At 39.6% G+C, this 20,310-nt stretch overlaps 4 protein-coding genes across 8 annotated transcripts; 2 read left to right on the top strand and 2 right to left on the bottom strand.

Moving 5' to 3' along the window:
* Window positions 1–863: 863 nt before the first annotated feature.
* tmem14a (transmembrane protein 14A) lies at window positions 864–3,286 on the top strand. The gene is made up of 5 exons (XM_077582782.1): window positions 864–974; window positions 1,818–1,900; window positions 1,997–2,098; window positions 2,524–2,611; window positions 2,726–3,286. Exons 2-5 carry the CDS (start codon window positions 1,825–1,827, stop codon window positions 2,766–2,768), a joined length of 309 nt encoding a protein of 102 aa, XP_077438908.1. The 5' UTR covers window positions 864–974; window positions 1,818–1,824; the 3' UTR covers window positions 2,769–3,286.
* On the bottom strand, window positions 3,009–6,448 carry LOC144061885 (glutathione S-transferase A4-like). Of its 2 annotated transcripts, XM_077582780.1 has the most exons (7): window positions 6,399–6,448; window positions 6,209–6,309; window positions 5,500–5,551; window positions 5,132–5,264; window positions 3,854–3,989; window positions 3,658–3,783; window positions 3,009–3,587 (listed from the first exon to the last, which is right to left on the bottom strand). In XM_077582780.1, exons 2-7 carry the CDS (start codon window positions 6,293–6,295, stop codon window positions 3,450–3,452), a joined length of 672 nt encoding a protein of 223 aa, XP_077438906.1. In that variant the 5' UTR covers window positions 6,296–6,309; window positions 6,399–6,448; the 3' UTR covers window positions 3,009–3,449. The 2 variants fall into 2 exon arrangements, with proteins under 2 accessions (XP_077438906.1, XP_077438907.1); XM_077582781.1 differs by having other exon boundaries at window positions 6,209–6,417.
* On the top strand, window positions 4,439–19,916 carry fbxo9 (F-box protein 9). 2 transcript variants are annotated; one of them, XM_077582778.1, is made up of 13 exons: window positions 4,439–4,589; window positions 15,853–15,924; window positions 16,064–16,180; window positions 16,251–16,308; window positions 16,542–16,638; window positions 16,842–16,972; window positions 17,061–17,175; window positions 18,323–18,441; window positions 18,519–18,609; window positions 18,671–18,766; window positions 19,001–19,094; window positions 19,158–19,312; window positions 19,576–19,916. In XM_077582778.1, exons 3-13 carry the CDS (start codon window positions 16,094–16,096, stop codon window positions 19,682–19,684), a joined length of 1,152 nt encoding a protein of 383 aa, XP_077438904.1. In that variant the 5' UTR covers window positions 4,439–4,589; window positions 15,853–15,924; window positions 16,064–16,093; the 3' UTR covers window positions 19,685–19,916. The 2 variants fall into 2 exon arrangements, with proteins under 2 accessions (XP_077438904.1, XP_077438903.1); XM_077582777.1 differs by lacking the exon at window positions 4,439–4,589 and adding an exon at window positions 14,655–14,848.
* LOC144061915 (serine/threonine-protein kinase ICK-like) lies at window positions 7,359–14,026 on the bottom strand. 3 transcript variants are annotated; one of them, XM_077582839.1, is made up of 15 exons: window positions 13,735–14,026; window positions 12,763–13,107; window positions 12,272–12,539; window positions 12,076–12,130; window positions 11,423–11,544; window positions 11,278–11,357; window positions 11,065–11,197; window positions 10,633–10,804; window positions 10,350–10,517; window positions 9,780–10,148; window positions 9,509–9,714; window positions 9,142–9,284; window positions 8,950–9,066; window positions 8,278–8,385; window positions 7,359–8,203 (listed from the first exon to the last, which is right to left on the bottom strand). In XM_077582839.1, exons 3-15 carry the CDS (start codon window positions 12,370–12,372, stop codon window positions 8,058–8,060), a joined length of 1,920 nt encoding a protein of 639 aa, XP_077438965.1. In that variant the 5' UTR covers window positions 12,373–12,539; window positions 12,763–13,107; window positions 13,735–14,026; the 3' UTR covers window positions 7,359–8,057. The 3 variants fall into 3 exon arrangements, with proteins under 3 accessions (XP_077438965.1, XP_077438964.1, XP_077438967.1); XM_077582838.1 differs by lacking the exon at window positions 12,763–13,107; XM_077582841.1 differs by lacking the exons at window positions 12,763–13,107; window positions 13,735–14,026 and adding an exon at window positions 11,825–11,864 and having other exon boundaries at window positions 12,272–12,341.
* Window positions 19,917–20,310: the final 394 nt, after the last annotated feature.

The following is a 20,310-nucleotide window of genomic DNA, read 5'->3' as shown; positions in this document are numbered from 1 at the left end:
CCTCCTAAATTTGAAAACATGAGTAAATTGTTCATACAGTACTGTATGATGTAACAGTGTAAATAGTTATCTGTGCCCTATGGTATAGAAAATATTTTTTCTTGCTTTTCAGAATTGCAAGTAATTGGCAATCACATTGCTAAAAGAGAAGATACAGTATTACATTAGTCCAAAGTCTTTTAAACTTACCCATTAGGGCATTTTACAATATATTTTCCTCTAGGATGTTATTATACAGTATGCCCCTAAAACAAGGGTGTCCAAAGTATGGTATATGACAAGCTCCGTTCTTTAACCTAGCATTTACATCATCAAGAGTGTCGTAATATCCATCCATCCATTTTGCAAAGAGATTATCTTGTTCAGGATCACGGGTAGCTGGAGCCTATATCATAGCTGCCCAGGACTGATCGTGTGGACTGACTTTCACACTCAGTGGGGACCCATGCTGTCTACACGAAAAATTGCATGGACTATAGAAATATATTGCAGTATATTTTGCATTGATTTAGCAGTTTACTCCCAAAATGCGTGAATTAAAACTCATTTTATGTTTATCAGTTATTTGTTATTAAGTTTCAATGGCTTATTTGATTTGTTTGAAGTCATAGAATAGTGAAACGGAAAATAACATTTGATTTATTGTAAATGGGAGAGGGGATCTCACCCACACCCCACATTTTCCCTCGTGTTTGGGAGATTTTGTTATGGTCTAAGGAAACCCTAGGGCCTTTGACAAGGTAGCGAGTCTTTTAAACAGTTTCAATAAGTTAACCAATGAAAATAATACATTTAAGACGATTTGTTACGTAAAAGTTTTGAAATGGAAAATGTTCTACTTTATTTCAGCATTTGAACGTTACACGGACTGTAAGGCGCATGCGTGCAATTGTGTTCAGATTCGGAAGTACAGTACAAGGAAGTGTTGTCGAGTAAGAGCGTATTCCTGGACTTTCACCCCGTTTAAACGCAAGGTATGTTCTCATAAGGCCTGCAAACACTCTTTGATATACAAGACATTCACGTCGTTAATATTCGGTGTGTGTTTTTTAAGACAATTGCCGTACAGTTAATGAATTGATTGTGCATCTCTTTGTACAATCAACAGCAACATCTAGTGGCTAATTGGAGAAAGTGTAATTTCCTAAAAGACGTTTGTAAAAGTACTGCCTACTGGACTGTACATTGTAATATGGTACGTTAAAGAATGTCAAACACTGCAGAGCTGGCCTAAGGTAAACATGAGCTAAGCACCTGCATGGGATCCCTTGACCACTACCCCCCCCCCCCCCCCGCCCCCAAAAGACAAAATAGTCTGTAGTGTTGAGTTTGAACAGTAACATAAACTAAAGGTAAATTGTTCTGTTTATTAAAAATTTTAAGTAACGCTCTTGCACATTTTTGACGTAGTTTTAAAACCTATTTATTAAACGTTGTAATTGTTCACCTTGTTTCTGGTACCTCAGTTCAGGTTACGTCATTCTGTATTTGCGTTTAACCTTGCTTCACGTTGTTTATATGGAAAGTTGTATACGCTGTTACACTTTAATGTTAATCTTGCACAACAAATAATTTAAAATGTTGAATACAAATGTATAGTACTCCCACATAAAAGTTAAATACAAATATACTAGTTGAAAAATATAAATGTACCTGAAAAGTGAAAAAGAAAAGGAAAAAGTAGCCTACTGCACTGGATTAAAAAGTAAATAGGCTGTATGCAGAACTACAAGCTTTATCCTAATATGTTTGACTGTGTTCCATGTTTTAAATGTTGCACAGCTATTAAAACTATTCAAACTGAACTGTGTGCGCAGCTCTTCAATGGCTTTCGACTGGATTGGATACAGCTATGCTGCGGCCATCTTGCTGGGAGGATATATGGGATACAAGAGAAAAGGTTCAAAGTAGTTAGCGGTGTCATTGTCTCTGACAGGTGGAAAAAACTAAGAAAAAAACATAACAAGCCGTGATCATCATCGTGTGTCTTTTCAAGGCAGCATCATGTCTCTGATGGCTGGGTTGGTCTTTGGTGGACTGTCTGCTTATGGCGCCTACAACGTCTCCAACAAGCCCACTGACATCAAGGTGTTGCTGTGTAAGTATCAGGTGAAAAAGGTAGTCACACTAAGTTGGGAGAAAAAATCTGGTAAAAGCAGGATTACTGATTCAAATTAGTTACCATAAGTAATTTTGATACACATAGCGTAGTTCGGGTCAATATAAACACCAACTTAGTAGGTTTAATCGCTACAATTGATATAAAACAGTTAATATAAAACTGGTTATTTACTAATTAACATACCATGTTGAGGCTGAGGCTAATCAATCAGCAGCAAGTCAACAATAAAAAGTCAAGTCCAATTTTATGATGCCCCCTGTAGGCCACGGCAAACCTAGCCTTTGCCTATAATACCGAATGGTCAACCCGCCCTGGTTTCTAGGCTAGCACAAGACACAACGTATGCGTGTCAGTCATGGGGCATTCAAGTGCTCAATTTTGTCTCCATTGTGTTGGCGCAGTCTCTTCCGGGCTCCTTGCGGTGGTGATGGGGACCAGGTACAAGAAGTCAGGCAAACTTGTACCAGCTGGAATTATGACGGTTCTAAGGTCAGAACGAAACTCTGTTGTGATCCATAAAACATGTAAAAAAAGAAAAAGTATGACTGGTTCCAAGGTCTGTAAAAATTGTGTTTGTATGATGGTGGATGTTTTTTCCTGCAGTTTGTTGATGGTGTTCCGGCTTTTGCTCCGGATGGTGGTGTGACCGAAGATGAGACGCGGACAAGCGGGCTGACATGATACATGAATTCCGAGTTTGATTTTGATAACACAAATGTTGGTTTGTTTTTTACTTTATGACCACTTTGAATTCCAAGCAGCTTGATGTTTTGTCTCGCTTTGTGTTTTGCAAGATTCTAGGGCAGGGGCTGGGGAACCTACGGGGAAAGCATATGATCTTGGCTGTCAATACACAAAAATAAACACTAATGTAACTGACACATGCTCATGATAAAGAAATATATTTATTTGTTATATTGTTGCATCATATTTTTATTATTTGATATGTAATGTACTAAGGCCCTCAGATGACCTTACAAAAATGAATTGCTTCCTGATAGGAAAAAAAAAAGGTTGGCAGACCAGTTTTACAACATTATTGAAATTGTTCAATTCACATTTAGATTTTGGACAGATAAGAAAATATCTATGATGAATACTGACTTCAATTATGTTTTGTTTTTTATACCAGCAACGCTAAATAAATGATTGTTGTATAAATTACAGAGGAAACAGTCACTGATTTCCTAACGTACCAACAGACTGACTGAACAAAGTGCAGCAATCTTGAAATCCATTAATGGTGCATTGTTTGAATAGTGATAAATGGGCATCACATTCTGATTCACCTCTGACTTTCAACATCATTTAGAAAGTCGAGGGTGTTTTATTGAAATGATATGTTTAAGTTGAAGACCTCCTTGACAGTTTTGACGTAAACGTCATCGGGCTGAGGCTTCCTCTTGCTTCCCGGCTGCAGGAATCTGGAGATGGCCTCGTTTCTCGACATGCGGCCCTGAAAAGACTGCAAGGAGAAATCATGGGGAATGTAACGCATGCACTTACAGTTGATAAAAAAAGTCTTACACACCCACCTTGACGTTACGGAAGTCTGCAAGGATCCCCGCAAATTTCTCCTCCAGCATGAGTGTGCATTCCATCAGGAGCACGTCGGCAACGCTTATCCGACCTCCCACCAAGAAAAGGTGCTCTTTCAGTTGCTGCACACAACCCACATTTTTAAACAGAAGCATAGAGTAAGCCAACTTTGTATGCATTTTGTGACGCTACCTCTTCAAACACGGGCAGGTAGCGCTCTTTTGCTTTGGCTTGGATGTTTTCCAGCTTGGTTGTCAGGTTTTGAGAGAAGGGCAGAATCATGATCATCTCCATGAGGTCCATCAGTCCTTCTGAATACATGTTGATTCTGAGGATAAAGGTCAATGTTAAATTGACTGCAATGAAGCACACAATAACACAGTGGAACCTGCTTAATCAATTACTTAGGAATTTGTGCAGTTTTAGTTCAACAAATCACACTCGTATGCCTTAAGAACAGGGGTCACCAACCTTTTGGAAAGTGAGCTATATCTTGGTTTCTGGTTACTGTGAAAGGCTACCAGTTACACTTCTGAAATAACAAATTTGCTCGGATTATATTTAACAACATGTATGTATTTTATTTTAAATATTCATCAATGTTGAGTCACTCATGTTCATGATTTTTCACCATTATCAATAATAATTTTACAAGGTAGGAAACATACAGTAATTTCTATATAACAATTAGTTTCGACCAAGCAATGCGATTGGACAAGAGTATTACATGGACGTATCACTCCGCCTCACAGGTGTTGAGCCGTTATTCTGGCCTACGAGTTTAATGGCAGTGGTTATTTAACATTAGTGTAGGTTGTTTATCGCAAAAATGAAAATATTTCCAGAAATATAACAATTTATTTTAAGCGTGAATGGTCGTCAGATAAGAAGAAAGGCAAGATGTAAATGTCACCACCCACAGCAGCAGGTAGGACACTTAGCCACTGTAACTATTAAAGTGACGTTTTTAGCGTGATGCGCCTCGACGTGAATCTCTTAAACAAGCTTCATTTATTTATTTATTTTTTTATTTTATTTTTTTTTATGTTGACGCTGACACTTTAGCTGGTTAGCATGTCGTGCTAAAGGCTAACTCAACGGCTCACGTACACCACTGCGGAACTATTTGTAGTGGCAAAACTGATTAATTAAATCGTAATTTGCTTTCACTTTTTAACTATAAATAATAAATCAGATGTGATATTGCTTAAACATGCCGTACTATTTCTATGAATCTCTGCAAGTGTTTCTATTTTCAATTGAGAATGTAAACATTCTTAGAATTAGTGAACTGGGGGGGTTGAAATAAAACAAAAAACCTTGTAAACCTGTAAACATTACTAAATACAAAAAAACAGGACATTTGAAATTAACAGTGTAGAAAACGCTCAAACAAATTAATTATGATTCAGCTAGTGTTCAGCATTAAAGGTTCCACTGTTTGCAAGTTATTAGAATTATAGTTCATACTTCACACGATCTTTGATATCGTTCCCATGCAGATTGTACTTTTCTGCGATGTAATTCAAGATGGCCTTTGTCTGAATGAGCTTCATTCCGTCGATTTCCACCATGGGTACCTGTTGAAACATGAGGTCTCCATCTGCAAAGAGAGCATCCATGGGCCACTCCCAAGTCAAACACGCTGAGTCATTCTGACAACGTTGACCTGCGTAAAGGTCATTTGTGGCATTTCATTGTTATGGCTAATCTCAGTTGAGTCATTAGTGAAGCGAGGTTCACCAAGTGATAAGACGACATGACTTAAATAACACATTGACTTGACAAAAAGTAACACAGTCACATGAAAAAGTCACTTTTGGGGAAATAAAACTCACCATTCAGCATTTTGAGGTACTGCTCACGGTTGGTCAGATGGAACTCATCAAACTGTGAACATAAGTGGTGTAACAGTTAATAAAGTTTATGTATACTATACAGTATTATATGTAGGCCTATTCAGTGTACTACCAGTCAAACGTTTTAGAACAATTCAATTTCTCCAGTGCTTTATTGAAAGTCAAGAAGTTCTAGTCCAATGATGAATAGTTTAAAATGATACACGGATAAGTGGTGTATACATTTAACAATATGCAAAAGTGTGTTTTTCATTTAACAAGACATGCATAACTCAAAGCTGTTCTGCAGCAATGGAGGTTGATCAACCCTTGAAAGTTGATATTATTATAACTCCCACATGTCCTAACTTGACTTGATTACTTACAACCCTTCTGTACGCAAAAAAGTAGTGTTGGAATTTGGGAAACAATATGGTAACGTTCCCATTCCATTTCATACCCTTTTGTATTTATGTAGCTGTTCAGGGATTCATCAAAAAACAAGAAAATAACTTATTGAGGATTCATCTATTGTAATTTATATTATTTGTTATGTACTTTTGTTTTGGGGTACAATGAGACAATTAACTGCATTAATTAGTTACAAAATAAAATGGGGTGGGAGGGGAATTGCAGTGTTCATAAACATACAGTGCCACACACAGTATTGTCTATTGGTGAAGTAACGTTTCCATTAGTCCTCACTTACCTCTACTCCTGCAACAGTGAGGAGCCAGCGGATTGACTCCATTTTCCCTCTCCCATTAAAGTAGTGCAGCTTTACCCTTTCAGCCATGGTTATGTGCAATTCTGCAAAGTTGAAAAGAAATATAAACAACCAAATAATCAGATTTTTCACAACTTAAAATGCTGACTATAACATTATTTTCCGGCCTTACACGCGTCACCTCCTCAATGTTGTGAATGAAGAGTGGGCGGATTATGCAACTTTAAGTTTCATATAAATACGAAGACGTGAAGGAGTGTTTAAACAAGACGAAAGTGATTGGCACAGGCTAACCAATAGGAAGGCTTTAAATTTGCATTTGTGCCTCTAAGCGTGCTGGGAAAATAATTTCCGTGTCTAACCAGTCAGTATTTGTTAAGTCTGTCTCGGTATACTGACAACTGTTAAGAATACAACGTGTATATTGTTGGGTAATCACAACAAACTAGACCGCAAAATGACAACAACACCGTAAGCGTGAGACGTTCACTGTAATAGGGTCTTATATAATTTTGTGCTCTCATTCGCTCATTGGATGTGAGGGCGATCTGGCTGCGACATCTGTCACCCCATTGATCGCTAGGGTTGATTCGGCTGATCTGGCTGGCTAGGCGGGTGTCCCCTTCCTCCCTCACCGTTCCATGTGTGTCCCTCCCGAAGCTCAGCGCTCGGTGGCAGCGGACGACGTCCCCACCACGGACGACTACTCATCGGTATACCAGTAGCTGCGCTCCCCTGCTAGAACCTCCAAACAAGCTCAAGGCCCATTTGTAGGAGAAACGTAGGGAAGTCAAGCTCCAAGCTTCAGACACATCCAATTGCGGCGCTGCATGTGGCAGTCTGCCTTCCTTTTTCAGATCATTTGAAATATTCAGCTTTCAATTTTGGTGGCCAGAAGTTGCTAATTACTTGAGCTGCTAAAATGAAGGCGGCAAGTTAATTTGTTGCATTTTATTTATTTTTTTTTACACAAAAATGATGTTAGCTTTGGGAGTATGCGCATACCTTTGTATTTTAGTATAATTACATACTTACAATGGAGTGGACAAATGTCCAAAGCTTGCTCTTATTTTATGGCTAAATATGTTAAATATGAGACATTTTACTCATATCATCAGCAGGTTGAAATAAATAAAATTTTAACTTGACTACATTTCAGTTACAAGTCAACTGGAAACTCAATTTTTTTTTCAACCAAAACTGATAAATTATCTTGCCCTGGGAAACAGATTTATTGTGGGTAATGTCAGTGCGTGTTTCAAAGTGTATTTTGGAAAAATGTGTCCTTTGAATGTTCAGAAAAGTACAATGTAACATAAGTAGAAAGCTGCTGCTAAATATTGAAATCACTGCCGTGACTTTAATTGAAAAAAAAAATGAAAATAATACGTAACTCATCAGCATCACAAAGTAAAAAAAAAAAAAGGGCAACATATTTATAAAGTAATATACAGTACCAACATATTTATATAAAATAATATACAGTAGCAAAGTAATTAATTGGTTGTTAACAACTCACAGTATCCTCATAAGATGCATTTTTTTCATGTATACATGTTGGTAAACAGGTTCAATAATAAACCATAATTATGTAACAACAGCCAGAGGATAAATAGTTATATTACAAAGGTGCATTCTTTCTTCTTTTTTTTGGGCGGGGGGCATGTCACTATACACACATACACTGTACATACATACACACAAAATACATGATAAATGTAGTGAAACAAACATTATTGCTGTGTTAAGATGTACTGTTTGTACAGCTTTTGCTTACTAAACAATCAGGCCTACTCTTTGGGAGGTAAATTAGAGAGTGTCTTCCAGGCCACTAGCGGTGTCCATATTTGGCAGACCAGTCTATTCGCCCGTGGATGGTCTGTACTGGTGCACGTGGTAACAGACAAGGGGGGCTTTTGTTGGCCATGTTTGTGGAGGCTGTCCTCTGGCTCCGGCCGGATCGCCATGTTGCATAATCTTAAAAAAAAAAAAAATGGACAAGCAATTAATGCAATACGTATACAAGCATTCAAATAAAAAAGGATCCTAACTTGATGCTGTTGATTCCAAAGAAGGACCCTGATGACCTCTGTGACCAGCAGAGCCGACATCTTTTGCGTAAAATGTCGGCAAGCAACCTCCAGGGATTGTATTTGTGCCTTTTCAAGAAAAGAAAAAAAAGTAATTTATGAATACAAGACCTCACAAAATAGTGGCAGCAATTGCCCTAAATAGTACTGTAAACAAAATGCATCTAAAACAAATATTTAATCTACATACTGTAATACAATTAAATACATTCAATACAAATCACACCTTTTGCAACAACAAAACAATTGTGCAAATTTTTAACAGATGGGGCAAGGTAAAACTATTTACTTATAGCTTCATGACATGTTATATTAAAATAATTGCCCACTAAAGTTAGTAAACTATATTGTATAGAAAGTCATTACTACCATTACTTAAAGCAGCTTTCCCTACAAAAAAAAGCAATTTATTCATACATACAATATAAAAGAATAATTAAATGTAATTTGTACACACGCTAAAATAATACATTAGATATATGTAATTAAATTACCTGAATAATTATTCAAAAACATAAGACTTTTTTAAAGCCACTTCTTATTGATTCTGTTTGATCCTTTTGTAGAATCCCTCCAGCTCCACTACATTTATGAAATTAAATCCTACAAATGTAATGATTATGGTGAGTTTACCGTGAAGACCTCTGCTTGGTAGTGTACCACCAAATGGAATACTGCTGTTGCCCCAAAGATGGCTTCCAGACATGTCTTTACTTATGTTTATGGACACATTTTTCTTTGTGCTGATACCTGAAGTACATAGATAAATGATTAACAACCGTAACTATGAAAATATAATTAATGGCTTAGCATTTATAAACTTACCGGGTAAATATCGAGACTGCCTCAGGTAGTGTTGTTTGGCAGACGCAGTCCTCGATGCTTCCTGATAGCCTGATGCCTTGTTCAGGTTTAAAGGTGCTTCGTCTTTGTCGTTAGGGCGACTAAAGTCCAGAATGTCGCTATATCTGAAAGGCAGGACACAAATTTGGGAATGTATGCCCTTAATTACGCTACATTTACATCCAGTTCTGCCCAGCATCTTGCGCCATAATGTGGTACTACACTGAAGGTGTGCAAAGTGGAACCTACTCAGCCTAATGCCCAAAAGTGGTACAATTTGGAGTTCAATCATAAGTCTGAAAAATGAGCAAAAACAAAAAGGCATGACTTTGTGAATCAATTGTCTCACCTTCTAAGTGGCTCCTCTGCCTGCCTCGACTTCTCTTTGGAGAAGTTGTTTTTTCCCAAAACACTTGATGGCATCAATTCAGTGTCTTCGTAGTCGTCCCACTCGTCCCCTTTAAGGTGTCCTGTGCCGTGACCCCAGCGGCGACGCCCTCCCTTCGCTCTCATCTGATAGCTCAGTGGGTTCGCGTTGTCACTTTCCTGCCTCGCCTGTGAATAGAAAAATTAACAGAAAATAGTATCTGGGTCTGAAGTGTGACTGTGGAGGGCCTCACCTTGCTCTTGTCAAGAATGTAAGGGAGATGCGTCGGTGGTGTTCCTTCTCTCGATTCCTGCTTGAGAAGGTGCTTGGGTTGCTGTTCTCGAACCAGCTCTACGTGGCGTTGGTATGCCGCTGGCGGGGCTGGGACAGGGGAGGGCTGGAGCTGCTGCACAGGCCTGGAAGCGGTGCAGTGCTGGTTGTGCGGCGGCGGCTGAGAGGGAGGCACAGGCCTCAGATGTAAGGCTTGCTGCTGTGGAGTCTGTTGGGGCTGTAACAATGGTGGCTGCGGGGGCAACGGGTGAGGCTGAGGTCTGCCCTGCTCCAGGATCTGCTGAGGGGTGCCCAAAGCCTGGCCCACGTGGAAGTACGAGTACCTGAGTGCCTGCGCACAATATCATGCAAGTTTTTAGTTTTGCTTTTGAAATAATAATAAACTAATAAATATTAAATAATAATAATTAATTAAATCATATTAAAATATCTCAAATAATCTTTCCCCAGTGAAATGAATGGAAATGCCATAAAGTCGTCTGCCAGACTTGACCAAAAATATAATTTCACAGTAGTTTCCGACAGAGCTTACCTGTGCAGAAGTTGGTCTTTTCTTGGGGTCCCATTGAAGAAGGTCAGTCATCAGGTGGATGGCTTCAGGACTGGCATTGGGAATCAGTGTCTTCAGATTACTGGGAACACACTGAGGCCATCGGAAGTACATGGCACTGGCCAGCTGGAATCCCTCTGACCAATCATTCTAGAGGAAAAAGATGAAGACCTCCAGATTACACTTACATTTGTGATCAAATTGAAACGGAATCCCAATTCAGCTACACTCAAATTAGATCCTGCTTGCACACTGAAGAGGTTACCTTCTTCGGTGTACCCAAAACTTGGCAAATCTTGAATATAGTGTCCACCTCACTGGAGCCAGGGAATAAAGGCCTGAGGGTATAAAGCTCTGCCATGATGCAGCCCACCGCCCACTGGTCTATCGGGGAACTGTAGGATATAGATCTGAGTAGGACCTCGGGTGCTCGGTACCTGTCCATAAATAAATAAATCCTTAATTTATCATATATTGGTTGGATTTTTTTTTGTTTTGGTGACATTTTTGTTTGGTGGTGTGCTGTTCCCAATTGTTGAGTGAAATACTGAATGAACTAGACGACCATGCTGTGGTTCCAGAGGGTAATTAGAGCCACCTAGTGGTAGCATCTGTCTTTTTTCAGAATTTTTTGGGGCAATATTACCCTAATGTGTCAGTGAGTAATGCATGAATCTTCAAAACAACATTCACTTGCCATCTGGTTGACACGTAGTCCGTGTACGGCGGTCGAGATCTTATCTCACGGGCGAGGCCAAAATCGGCTATCTTCACCAACTCTGGGCCCATGCACAGAAGATTCTCAGGCTTCATGTCTCTGTGGAAAAACCCTAAGAGGGATGCCAGACGATATGGTTACATGACGCCCGGGTCAAGCGGCTTCTTCAGAGGTGCAAGTAGTAATACATACCGTGTTTATGAATGAATGTAAGCCCCTGGAGGATCTGAAACATGATATTTCTAACAGCAGATTCTGGAAACAATCGAGACCTGATGAAAGAAAAAAAATGAATGTAGAGAAGCGTGGAGTTCTAAAATCTGTAGGCATAACGTACCTGTCTTTCATTAACTGATACAGATTCTCTTTCATGTACTCAAAGATAAAGTACAAGTGGTCATTCTCTCTGATGACCTCCTTCAGCTTAATGACATTAGCGTGGTTGAGCTTCTTTAAAGACTGCAATGAAAAGACACGTTCTTCAGCATAAAATTACATACAAGACGTGCAATGAAAAAAAAAAGAAGGTAAAACTATTAACACAAAGCAGGATGCACAGGGATGATTCAGGTTTCATCATGCTACATTTTAGTGAGGAGGCCAAACTGGGATTTGTACTTTTTTTGTCTTGACATGCTGTACTTTCAACCTGGCTAAATCTCCTACTCAAGCTCTATGAAAAAAGGGGTACGTAAGCTCAAGGTGGGGGAAAGAGCTGACAATAGCACACAAGAATCACCTTTGACTCTTAAGAGCTGCTGTGGGTAGATTGTAACATTCTGAGTGTGAAAAGAAAGGACAACAAACTGAGTGTTTCAGCTGACAGTGGGGTTTAACGTGACAGTGCTGCTGTGAAATTATTTGTTCAATGGATTTGTACAAATAAACACAATCTGCCTTTTGTAAATGCAGTTATTGTGTTGATGAAGTGAATGTATGTTATGCAAAGCATAGAAAACGTGTAATTGTGCAACAGAATGCGTTACAGACCTTAACTTCACGGAGATTCATGCATTCTTCCCATGAGTAGAACTTTCTTTTCATTCTAAATGCAAAATATACTTAAGGTTACTTGGATACTCTCATTGTTGCTTTCGATCCCATGTGTTATTCAAGTTCAATTTACACTTAGACGACACAGTCCACAGCTCAAGTATAAAGCACACAGACATTCACACTCACTCACTTCTTAATAGCCACAAGCTCTCCGGACTCCAGGTTGCGTCCGAGGATGACTGAACCGTATGTGCCATCCCCGAGCTGTTTGAGGGTGCTGTATCTGTTCATTGTGCTCGTCCTTCCATACCGTCACCCGGGGGCAGAAGTTAACTGGGTGGGGAGCTGAGATTGGCTTGCCTGCTGCTGCTGAATGCAGCCAAATGTCCTGTGACAACACCGCAAGTCCACGGGTGGAGCTGGAGGACTCATGGTGTCATGGGCTTGACTCCTGCCGACTGGGGTGACCAAAAAAAAAAAAGCACAGGAAAATGATGTGTTATTGTTAATATAACTATACACTTTAAATGAAACCTTTTTGTTTTGTATTACTGTTGTAATTTATTTTCTAGCATTGCTTACTACCTGACATTGTTGCTTATTTCCAGAAAACCTTCTGCCTTTAGAGAAGTTGTTTTTTCTCTCATCCGCAATTTTTAGCCTTACTTGGCTGAAACTTACTTTTCTGCCTTCCTCCCTTTCCGACCTTCAAACATGCTGTTTTTCCGGGCATCATTTCCTTCCTGCTTTTGATCCAAGCATTCTTCTTCCTTTTGTTTAAAACAGCTTTTCTGCCTTCCTTCATTTATGCATCCTCACATCCTTCTGTCACTTAAACCTATGTTCTGCCTTGTTTCCTTACATCCCTCCACCGTGACCTTCTTTTTCTTCTTTTCTTCCACCTTCCTTCCCTCTGACTCTTTTTTTTTAAATCATTCCTTCACTTTATTCAATATCTATCCAATCCTGCTTCCAAATCCGCTTTCTTCGTTCTTTACTCAAATTATTTACCATTATTCACGGTACCTGCAATGAAAATAAATGAGTTAATATTTCAAAAGTACAGTACCTACAAGTACTTTTGGCCCACCCTGCATACAAGCATAACATGGACAAAGCTACAATGGAAACAACCACAAATGCAATGCAACCGTTTTGCCATTTCATTGTTCAAATCATCATAATAGCCCTGCATCAAATCCCACCGTCAAGAGGATTACGATGTCCACATTTGACTAAATCTGTTGCAGTTGGGTTGAGAGTTACTTCAATCAATGTAATGTAGTGCTGTTTAGCGTCATGTTGTGTATGTACTGCATTTGGCCAAGAATAAACGGGACCTGTGCACACAAGCGTGTGTGTACACAACCCGTCTGTAATGATAATTTTTAAACGTGAGACACTTGAAACAAGCAAAAATAGGGATATAAGCACGACTATGGGCATTTCCACACCCAACTGTCTTAAGTATGTTTGCAGCGCTTTCGCAATCATTTGTGTTACGTTTATATTGAATGGTCCTAGTTTTGTGAAGTAAATTGGAACACACAAAGTGGTTGACTATGTTCCATTGGACAGAAAACAAACAACGCTACAGTATGGAACAAAACCGTACAGACCCTTGAGCGGTATTTAAATCAAAACAGTTCTCACCTTCCTCGCCTCAATTCCACAGGAGTACATTGTCAAGCATGAGCAACAAACTACAACAAAATGACACCTCTCACGTCTACTAACGATAGCTCCATCTTCTGTGTTCTCCACACAACATAAATGTAATCAAAACCAGGCCCAATCTCGCTGGGAGAGGATTCGCCCAAATCTCGCGATATTTGAATAAAAATGCGTGCAGCGCCTTCACAACAAATCACAGCTTGTCGTAGCCACCAAATATACAAGGTTGCATTTAGTAAGAACCTTCCTCGTCACCATGTGTTCGACTTGTCTGTTTTCAATTCGCTAACAAACATTATTAGACGTATATGTGTTCCTTACATTGTGCACCGTTATGTGGTTCACAAGTATGAAAGCGGAACTAAGGCGATGATTATAGCGAACATAACAAAGTTAAGATACATACCTACTTAAATTAGAAATTGGAATATGGGGCAGGGATTAAATATAATAAAATAGCAAAACTCGGGGGCGGGGGAGTACAAATGTAACGCGATGAGGGTGAGTGCATATTTGGAATAATGAATAATAAAGCATATGCGGAAGTGAATGGCCGTGAACTATTTTGAGTGTCATTCTTCCTCTCTGGTTGAGTAATATATCGTTGTTTTTTTTATTGCACTGTTTACTCAGGCAGTTTAAAAACATGTTCCGAGAGTGTCCTTATAAAAATTTGTGTTAATCAAAATCTTACGACATCGTTATAAACTACGACTATCTATTACTGTGGTTGCAAGAACAAATCATGCAAAAAGTGTGAAAAATTAATAACATTAACGTTGATCAGAGGTTTCTTCAAGATATTAAGACTTTAAAAAAACTACTTGTCTTAATTTCGTAAGACAGACGTGTACAAATATAAACAGTGACAAGCCAAATAAGGCGGGCAGGTGAGCGACTTCCGGATTACTTGACTAGTCTCTCCAAGCTCGGCTGGCTCGGACCTCTCAGCGAAATGGCTGCGTTCATGCGAGCTCGTAAATATGTTCGTTGCGTGGTCCGTTTCTCCGACCGTGACCTGTAAACGCCACACCGAACGTTTGTGAAGACATACGCGCACGCTAAAAACGACTTTCTCGGCCAAGTTGTCATGGTATGTCACCGCGCGTGCTATCCCTTAGCAAGCTAGAATTGACGTCAGCTACTTAGCATTTAGCTAACTTTCGCCATCACGTTCTGTCGTCACCTGTCTGCAAGTACCATTATTGTCCACAGGCGACTAACGCGTTCACTTGGGACGTATTTTGCAATATTTAATTCCAACAAACTTAAACTTAACAAGCCCTATATAATTAGCATAATATATAATTGCCTTAGTCATTATTAATATATCAACAAAAATAGTGTGCTTGATGAAAATTGTGTATAGTTCTGTGTTGCTTGTCAGTCAACCATATGGTAATCCGCAAAAGTTGAATCGAGGCAGTTTGATTATTCTTAATTTGTTGTTTCCGAAAATGTTTAAAAATGACTTGGGCAATCGTGCTGTTAGGTGGTGCACGTTATAGTAAAAATAAAGATCAGTCTTGTAATAAAAGCTTGAAGATTTGTATAACACCTTTCAGGGCACCCAAGGGTGCTTTAATATAACCCATGGAGTAATACTAACGGTGATCATGAGCAGCCAGCAGCTGGTAGCCGACCGTCGTGGCAGCGTATTTATGGAAGATTCCATTTGAGGTCCAACAGGCAGACGAGGCTCCTTGTGGGGTTAGGAGAAAGGGCAGAATTGCTGTTGTCTACTAGTGGTAGTGGCTAGCTGCTCAATTTATACCTATTAAATCATAGAACATTCATCAATATTTTGCGGATACTTTCAGGAAACTATATTCTGTTGTATAATGGTGTCCACTGGAGGTTAATTGTACCTTCTGCCGACCATTTAATTGTTCTGCATGTCCCCATACATCACTGACATAGTAATTAATAAATAATAATTTGCAGACAAATTAAGTGAAATTGGATGATTGGCACTCTGATTGGAAATCACTGGTTTAGAGTAGACAGTCAAATTGTTGTTTGTCCAACTTTGCTCTGTTATCAGTTTAAGCGGTCACAGTGATAAAGGCTTGGCTAATGTTTATTCCCTTTTACTAGGCTGAAGAAAATCTGAACATTGGTGGCACGTTGGAGGAGGAAGATGAGGCTTCTGATGACCCAAATCTTGAGGTAAAATAGCCTTGACAGCATAGACAAAAAATTGGTTAAGGCTATCATTCCACTGTCGAATATTTTGTTTAAAAATGTATCCATAGCCGTTAAATGTCCGCCATTGGCATTTCCCTAACATGTAATGATTGAACTGTAGTTGCAGCTCAATGCTTTCCGAGCTAAGTGGATGTCGGAACTTAAACCGAGCCGTGACAGGGGGGTGCTGCGAGCTGCTGGTCAGAGGAGGACGCAAGAAATTGCTCAGAACGAAGAGGTACAACCCAAAAACGTTTAAAGGGACTTGTTCTGTTGAGTGGGCCGATTTTAACAATTCCTCCTGTCAGGCTGCAGAGTTGTACTTGAGAGCGGTTCAGGAAGAGCAGAATGGAGCCTTTTATGAAGGTGAGTCCATTTTGAAGTTATTATTCATAGTAGTCCAAGAAAAAGCCATGGAGTTAACGTTTCGATACGGGGTCATTCTCCAAATGGTTGCGGTTTCACTGATCAACTTGACATGAGCCTTGGTGGGTTTGAATTCATCTGTGGTGTTGTACAGTAGATGTGGTTGAAAAGTCAGTCAGATGCCTTGACTACTGTTGTAACGTTGTTGTTGTTGTTGTTGTTGTTGTTGGCAGCTATCAAGTTCTATCGCCTGGCTATGCAGCTTGTGCCTGATATCGAATCAAAGATCAACTACAGCCACCCCGACACTGATCAAGTTGTGGGAAACTAGTAAGATGCTTGACAATAATGCACAGTTAACCACGTTAAAAAGTCTCGACTGTAGTTTTGATTCATTTGAAATTAACTGCAAAATATAGATATATATTTTTGAAAAATGTTTTCTTTCTTTCTTTCTTTCCTTCCTCTCCTCCAAGCATTATCCGGGCAAAGAAGAAGTGCTCACTAACACAAATTCCCGTGTTGTATCATAGCAGGGAGGAGAGGGATGCCGATGGCGAGATTGAAGATCTGGTTGCCTACTTTGAGCAGCAGCTCACTTTGGCATCTTCCTTCCCCAAGATTTGCTCCCCTGAGTTGGAAAAATCTCAAGTGCACGTATCAGGTAGAAGGCTTCCTCATCTTTCATGGCTTTTCTTGCCGTGATTTTCGGCCCATGTTCATCTTGGTGTTGTGTTCACGTGTGTCCGCAGCGTTGCCACGGGAGATCCTCATGTACATATTTCGCTGGGTGGTGTCGCGACACCTGGACATGCGAGCCCTGGATCAGCTGTCCTTGGTTTGCCGCGGCTTTTACATTTGTGCAAGGTCAGCGATTGCCACTTGAATTAAAACATTTTGTGCTAACTTAACATGTTTGTTAAAAGTTAACTTTGGTCTAAACTCTAAGCATCATAACCTCTTCATTAATTTTACAGGTTTTAAAGGGGAAGTCAACACAAATATTTCTGATTAATAGTGTATTGGTAGAATATGAATTAAGCAGCAAAATCCACTCTTTTATTTTATTTATTTATTTTACTTATTTATTTATTTTACGTTACTTGACCCTGAGCAACTGTGATGTCATTTTAAGTCGACAAGTGGCAAAATGGCCGCCACCTGAGAAGGATAAAAACGGCTGGATTTTGCTGCTTAATTCACATTCCACAAATGCAATATTAATTAGAATGTCATGCTGAGACTAGTGTGGTAACTAATTTGTAATATTAAAAACAATGAAACACTGAATATTATTTTTTGACAAAAATTGTCACAAGTACAACATGATGTCAACCACTAATATAGTGTAGCCTAAATATAATGTGTTGAGATGACAAAGTAGTGGATTTGGGACCATCACATAATAAACGCTAAATACAGATAGTGCAATTTTTTATTTTATCGACATGTTCAAAAACAAATAGTCCAGAAAGGTTAATCAACTGAGTTAAACACATATGTTGTATTGGATTAAAAAAATAAATAAATAAATACAATTTTAAAGGGTCACTTGACTCATGAGCTATTTTTAGCAGTAAAAATTTAACATTTTGTCTATAATTAATGTGGTAGCTTTATTATTTTTCATGTACTATTAATACCTTTATAACAATTCTTTTCTACTTGCTGTCGACTGAAGATGACATGAAGTGGGTAACGACCAATCATTGCTCAGTTTACTGAGCAAACACAGAAAACAGGTGAGCCATGATTGGTCGTTACCCACTTCATGTCATCTTCAGTCAACAGCAAGTGGGGGAAAAAATGTTTTTAAAGCTATTACGAGTACATGAAAAATAATGAAGTTATCAAATTAATTTTGGACAAAATATTAACTTTTCACTGCTGAAAATGGCACAATGAGTCAAGTATCCTTTTAACAGTTAGTCCAGTGATTCCTTCCCATACCACTAGAGGGAACTTGCGTACCACAATTTGAGAACAACTGCTTCTTACACGTTTCCCATTTCAGGGATCCTGAGATTTGGCGGTCAGCCTGTCAAAGAGTTTGGGGACGCAACTGCACCAAGCTGGGACACTTCCTGTCTTGGAGAGAGATGTTCCTCCAGAGGCCCCGTGTCCGTTTCGATGGTATCTATGCATGGTGACAATGCTTTGCTGGAATCCACCCACCACTCCCAAACTTAGTTCTCACACTGTCCGAGTAGGTGTCTACATCAGCAGGACGTCGTACATCCGTCAAGGAGAAGAATCTCTGGACGGCTTCTACCGGCCTTGGCACCATGTCGACTTCTACAGGTAGACACACAGACACACTTACATATACTAGTAGGTGAATATACTGTGTGTGTGTTGTCAGGTACCTGCGCTTCTTCCCTGATGGCAGCGTGCTCATGCTGACCACACCTGAGGAGCCTCTCGCTATTGTCCCTCGCTTACGCACTCAAAACGTCAGGTGAGGCCATCTTGGTTAGTTTGCTTTGGTATTAAGACAGTGGTGGGCAACCTCACAGGACTGCAATAATAAACTGTTTTTAATTCAATCATTGCAACATATTTTTTTATGCAATTACCTGTGAGGAATTTTGAATCAGATTGTCTTCAGAGCTCTGAGTTGGAAATTGCAAGCGTCTCACTTATTGAAAGCCGAGTGTCATGATTTCACATGACATTTGTCGTCCGTCTGCAGAATGGACGCCGTCAAGTTCGGCCACTTCCGTCTGTCCCAGGAGACAGACAACCAAACCAAAGTTTTCGCTGTCATCCGCAAGAGAAAGGAGGAGGTGAGAGTCTTTTAAGACTTTGGGGGGGGATGTTGATGAATGAAATCATTTTCGTGTGCACAGAAATCATCAGAGATGCAAAAGAATCGGTTCTGCAGGCGGAACCCTGCCCCGGAGGCGGAGCACACCTTCCACGTGGGACTCCTTCTGTCCTCTGGGGGGCGCCAGAGTTTGACTAAGATGGCATGGATCCACCATTCCTGCCACATCACTTACAAGTAAGACCGTCAACGCAGAAGCTGGCTTTTTCGCAAAGGGGTGGAACGTTTCCGCAAAGGTTGTGCTAAATTATCAGGGGAAGTTCTGGTGAGGAATTTGGGAAATAGTACAAATCGGACGGATGGATGGAAAGTATCATATTTTTATGGACAATAATACAATTCAAAATAATGACATTTTAACACATTTATTTTTAAAATCACAATGGTTTTGCAACACTGAGTTAGAGCAATTATATTTTTCTATGTTCGTTTTTTTTTAGGCTGACTGGGGAAACTGTTATCAGCACATTTGACCTGAACAAGATGTACACACCTTTCATCTTCGGACGTGTCAAGAGTTACACCGCATTCTCAGACCAGCCGCTCTAAGAAACCCGCATGATCGTCCAGACACCACAGCGTCATGCGTCACTTTAACAAGCAACTTCCAAACTAAACACACAAGCACATGTCAATAACAGAAATGACACTTGTGGTTTTCAGAAATGTTGCAAAGTGGTATTACGTAATTAGCAATTCACATGTTCCCGGCAATGAATGTTCATACTGGTTTTGTCTCATGGTGCACTTTCTCCTTCAAATAAACAGTGATCAAATGATAGTTGCAAAGTGTTATCATTCATATTCCACATTTGTATGACAAGAGAGGCATGTCAGCTGTTATCATAATCCTTTTTTTCTGAGAACTGAACATGGACGGATCAAATAGGATTTATGGGGAGGGGGGGGGGGTCACCTACAATTATTTTCAGTCTCTCAAATGCAGATTCACAAGGTTTGTCTATTATTAAAATGTTGCAAATAATGGAAAAAAAATACTTTTGAAAGCTTAGCTGACATAGTAGTTTTAGTTTGTTGCTTGCGTGTGCACTACTGTCCATTATTGATCACTCATGTCATTGTCCCGCAAGTCCGGATGAGACCTGAACGCCTTTTGCATGTGAGCACAGAATCAATATCTATCCGTATAATTACATTCAGACACAAATGTGACT

Source organism: Vanacampus margaritifer, chromosome 12, assembly GCF_051991255.1.
Source record: "Vanacampus margaritifer isolate UIUO_Vmar chromosome 12, RoL_Vmar_1.0, whole genome shotgun sequence".
Taxonomy (NCBI): domain Eukaryota; kingdom Metazoa; phylum Chordata; class Actinopteri; order Syngnathiformes; family Syngnathidae; genus Vanacampus; species Vanacampus margaritifer.
This window is presented reverse-complemented; position numbering and strand designations above follow the sequence as displayed.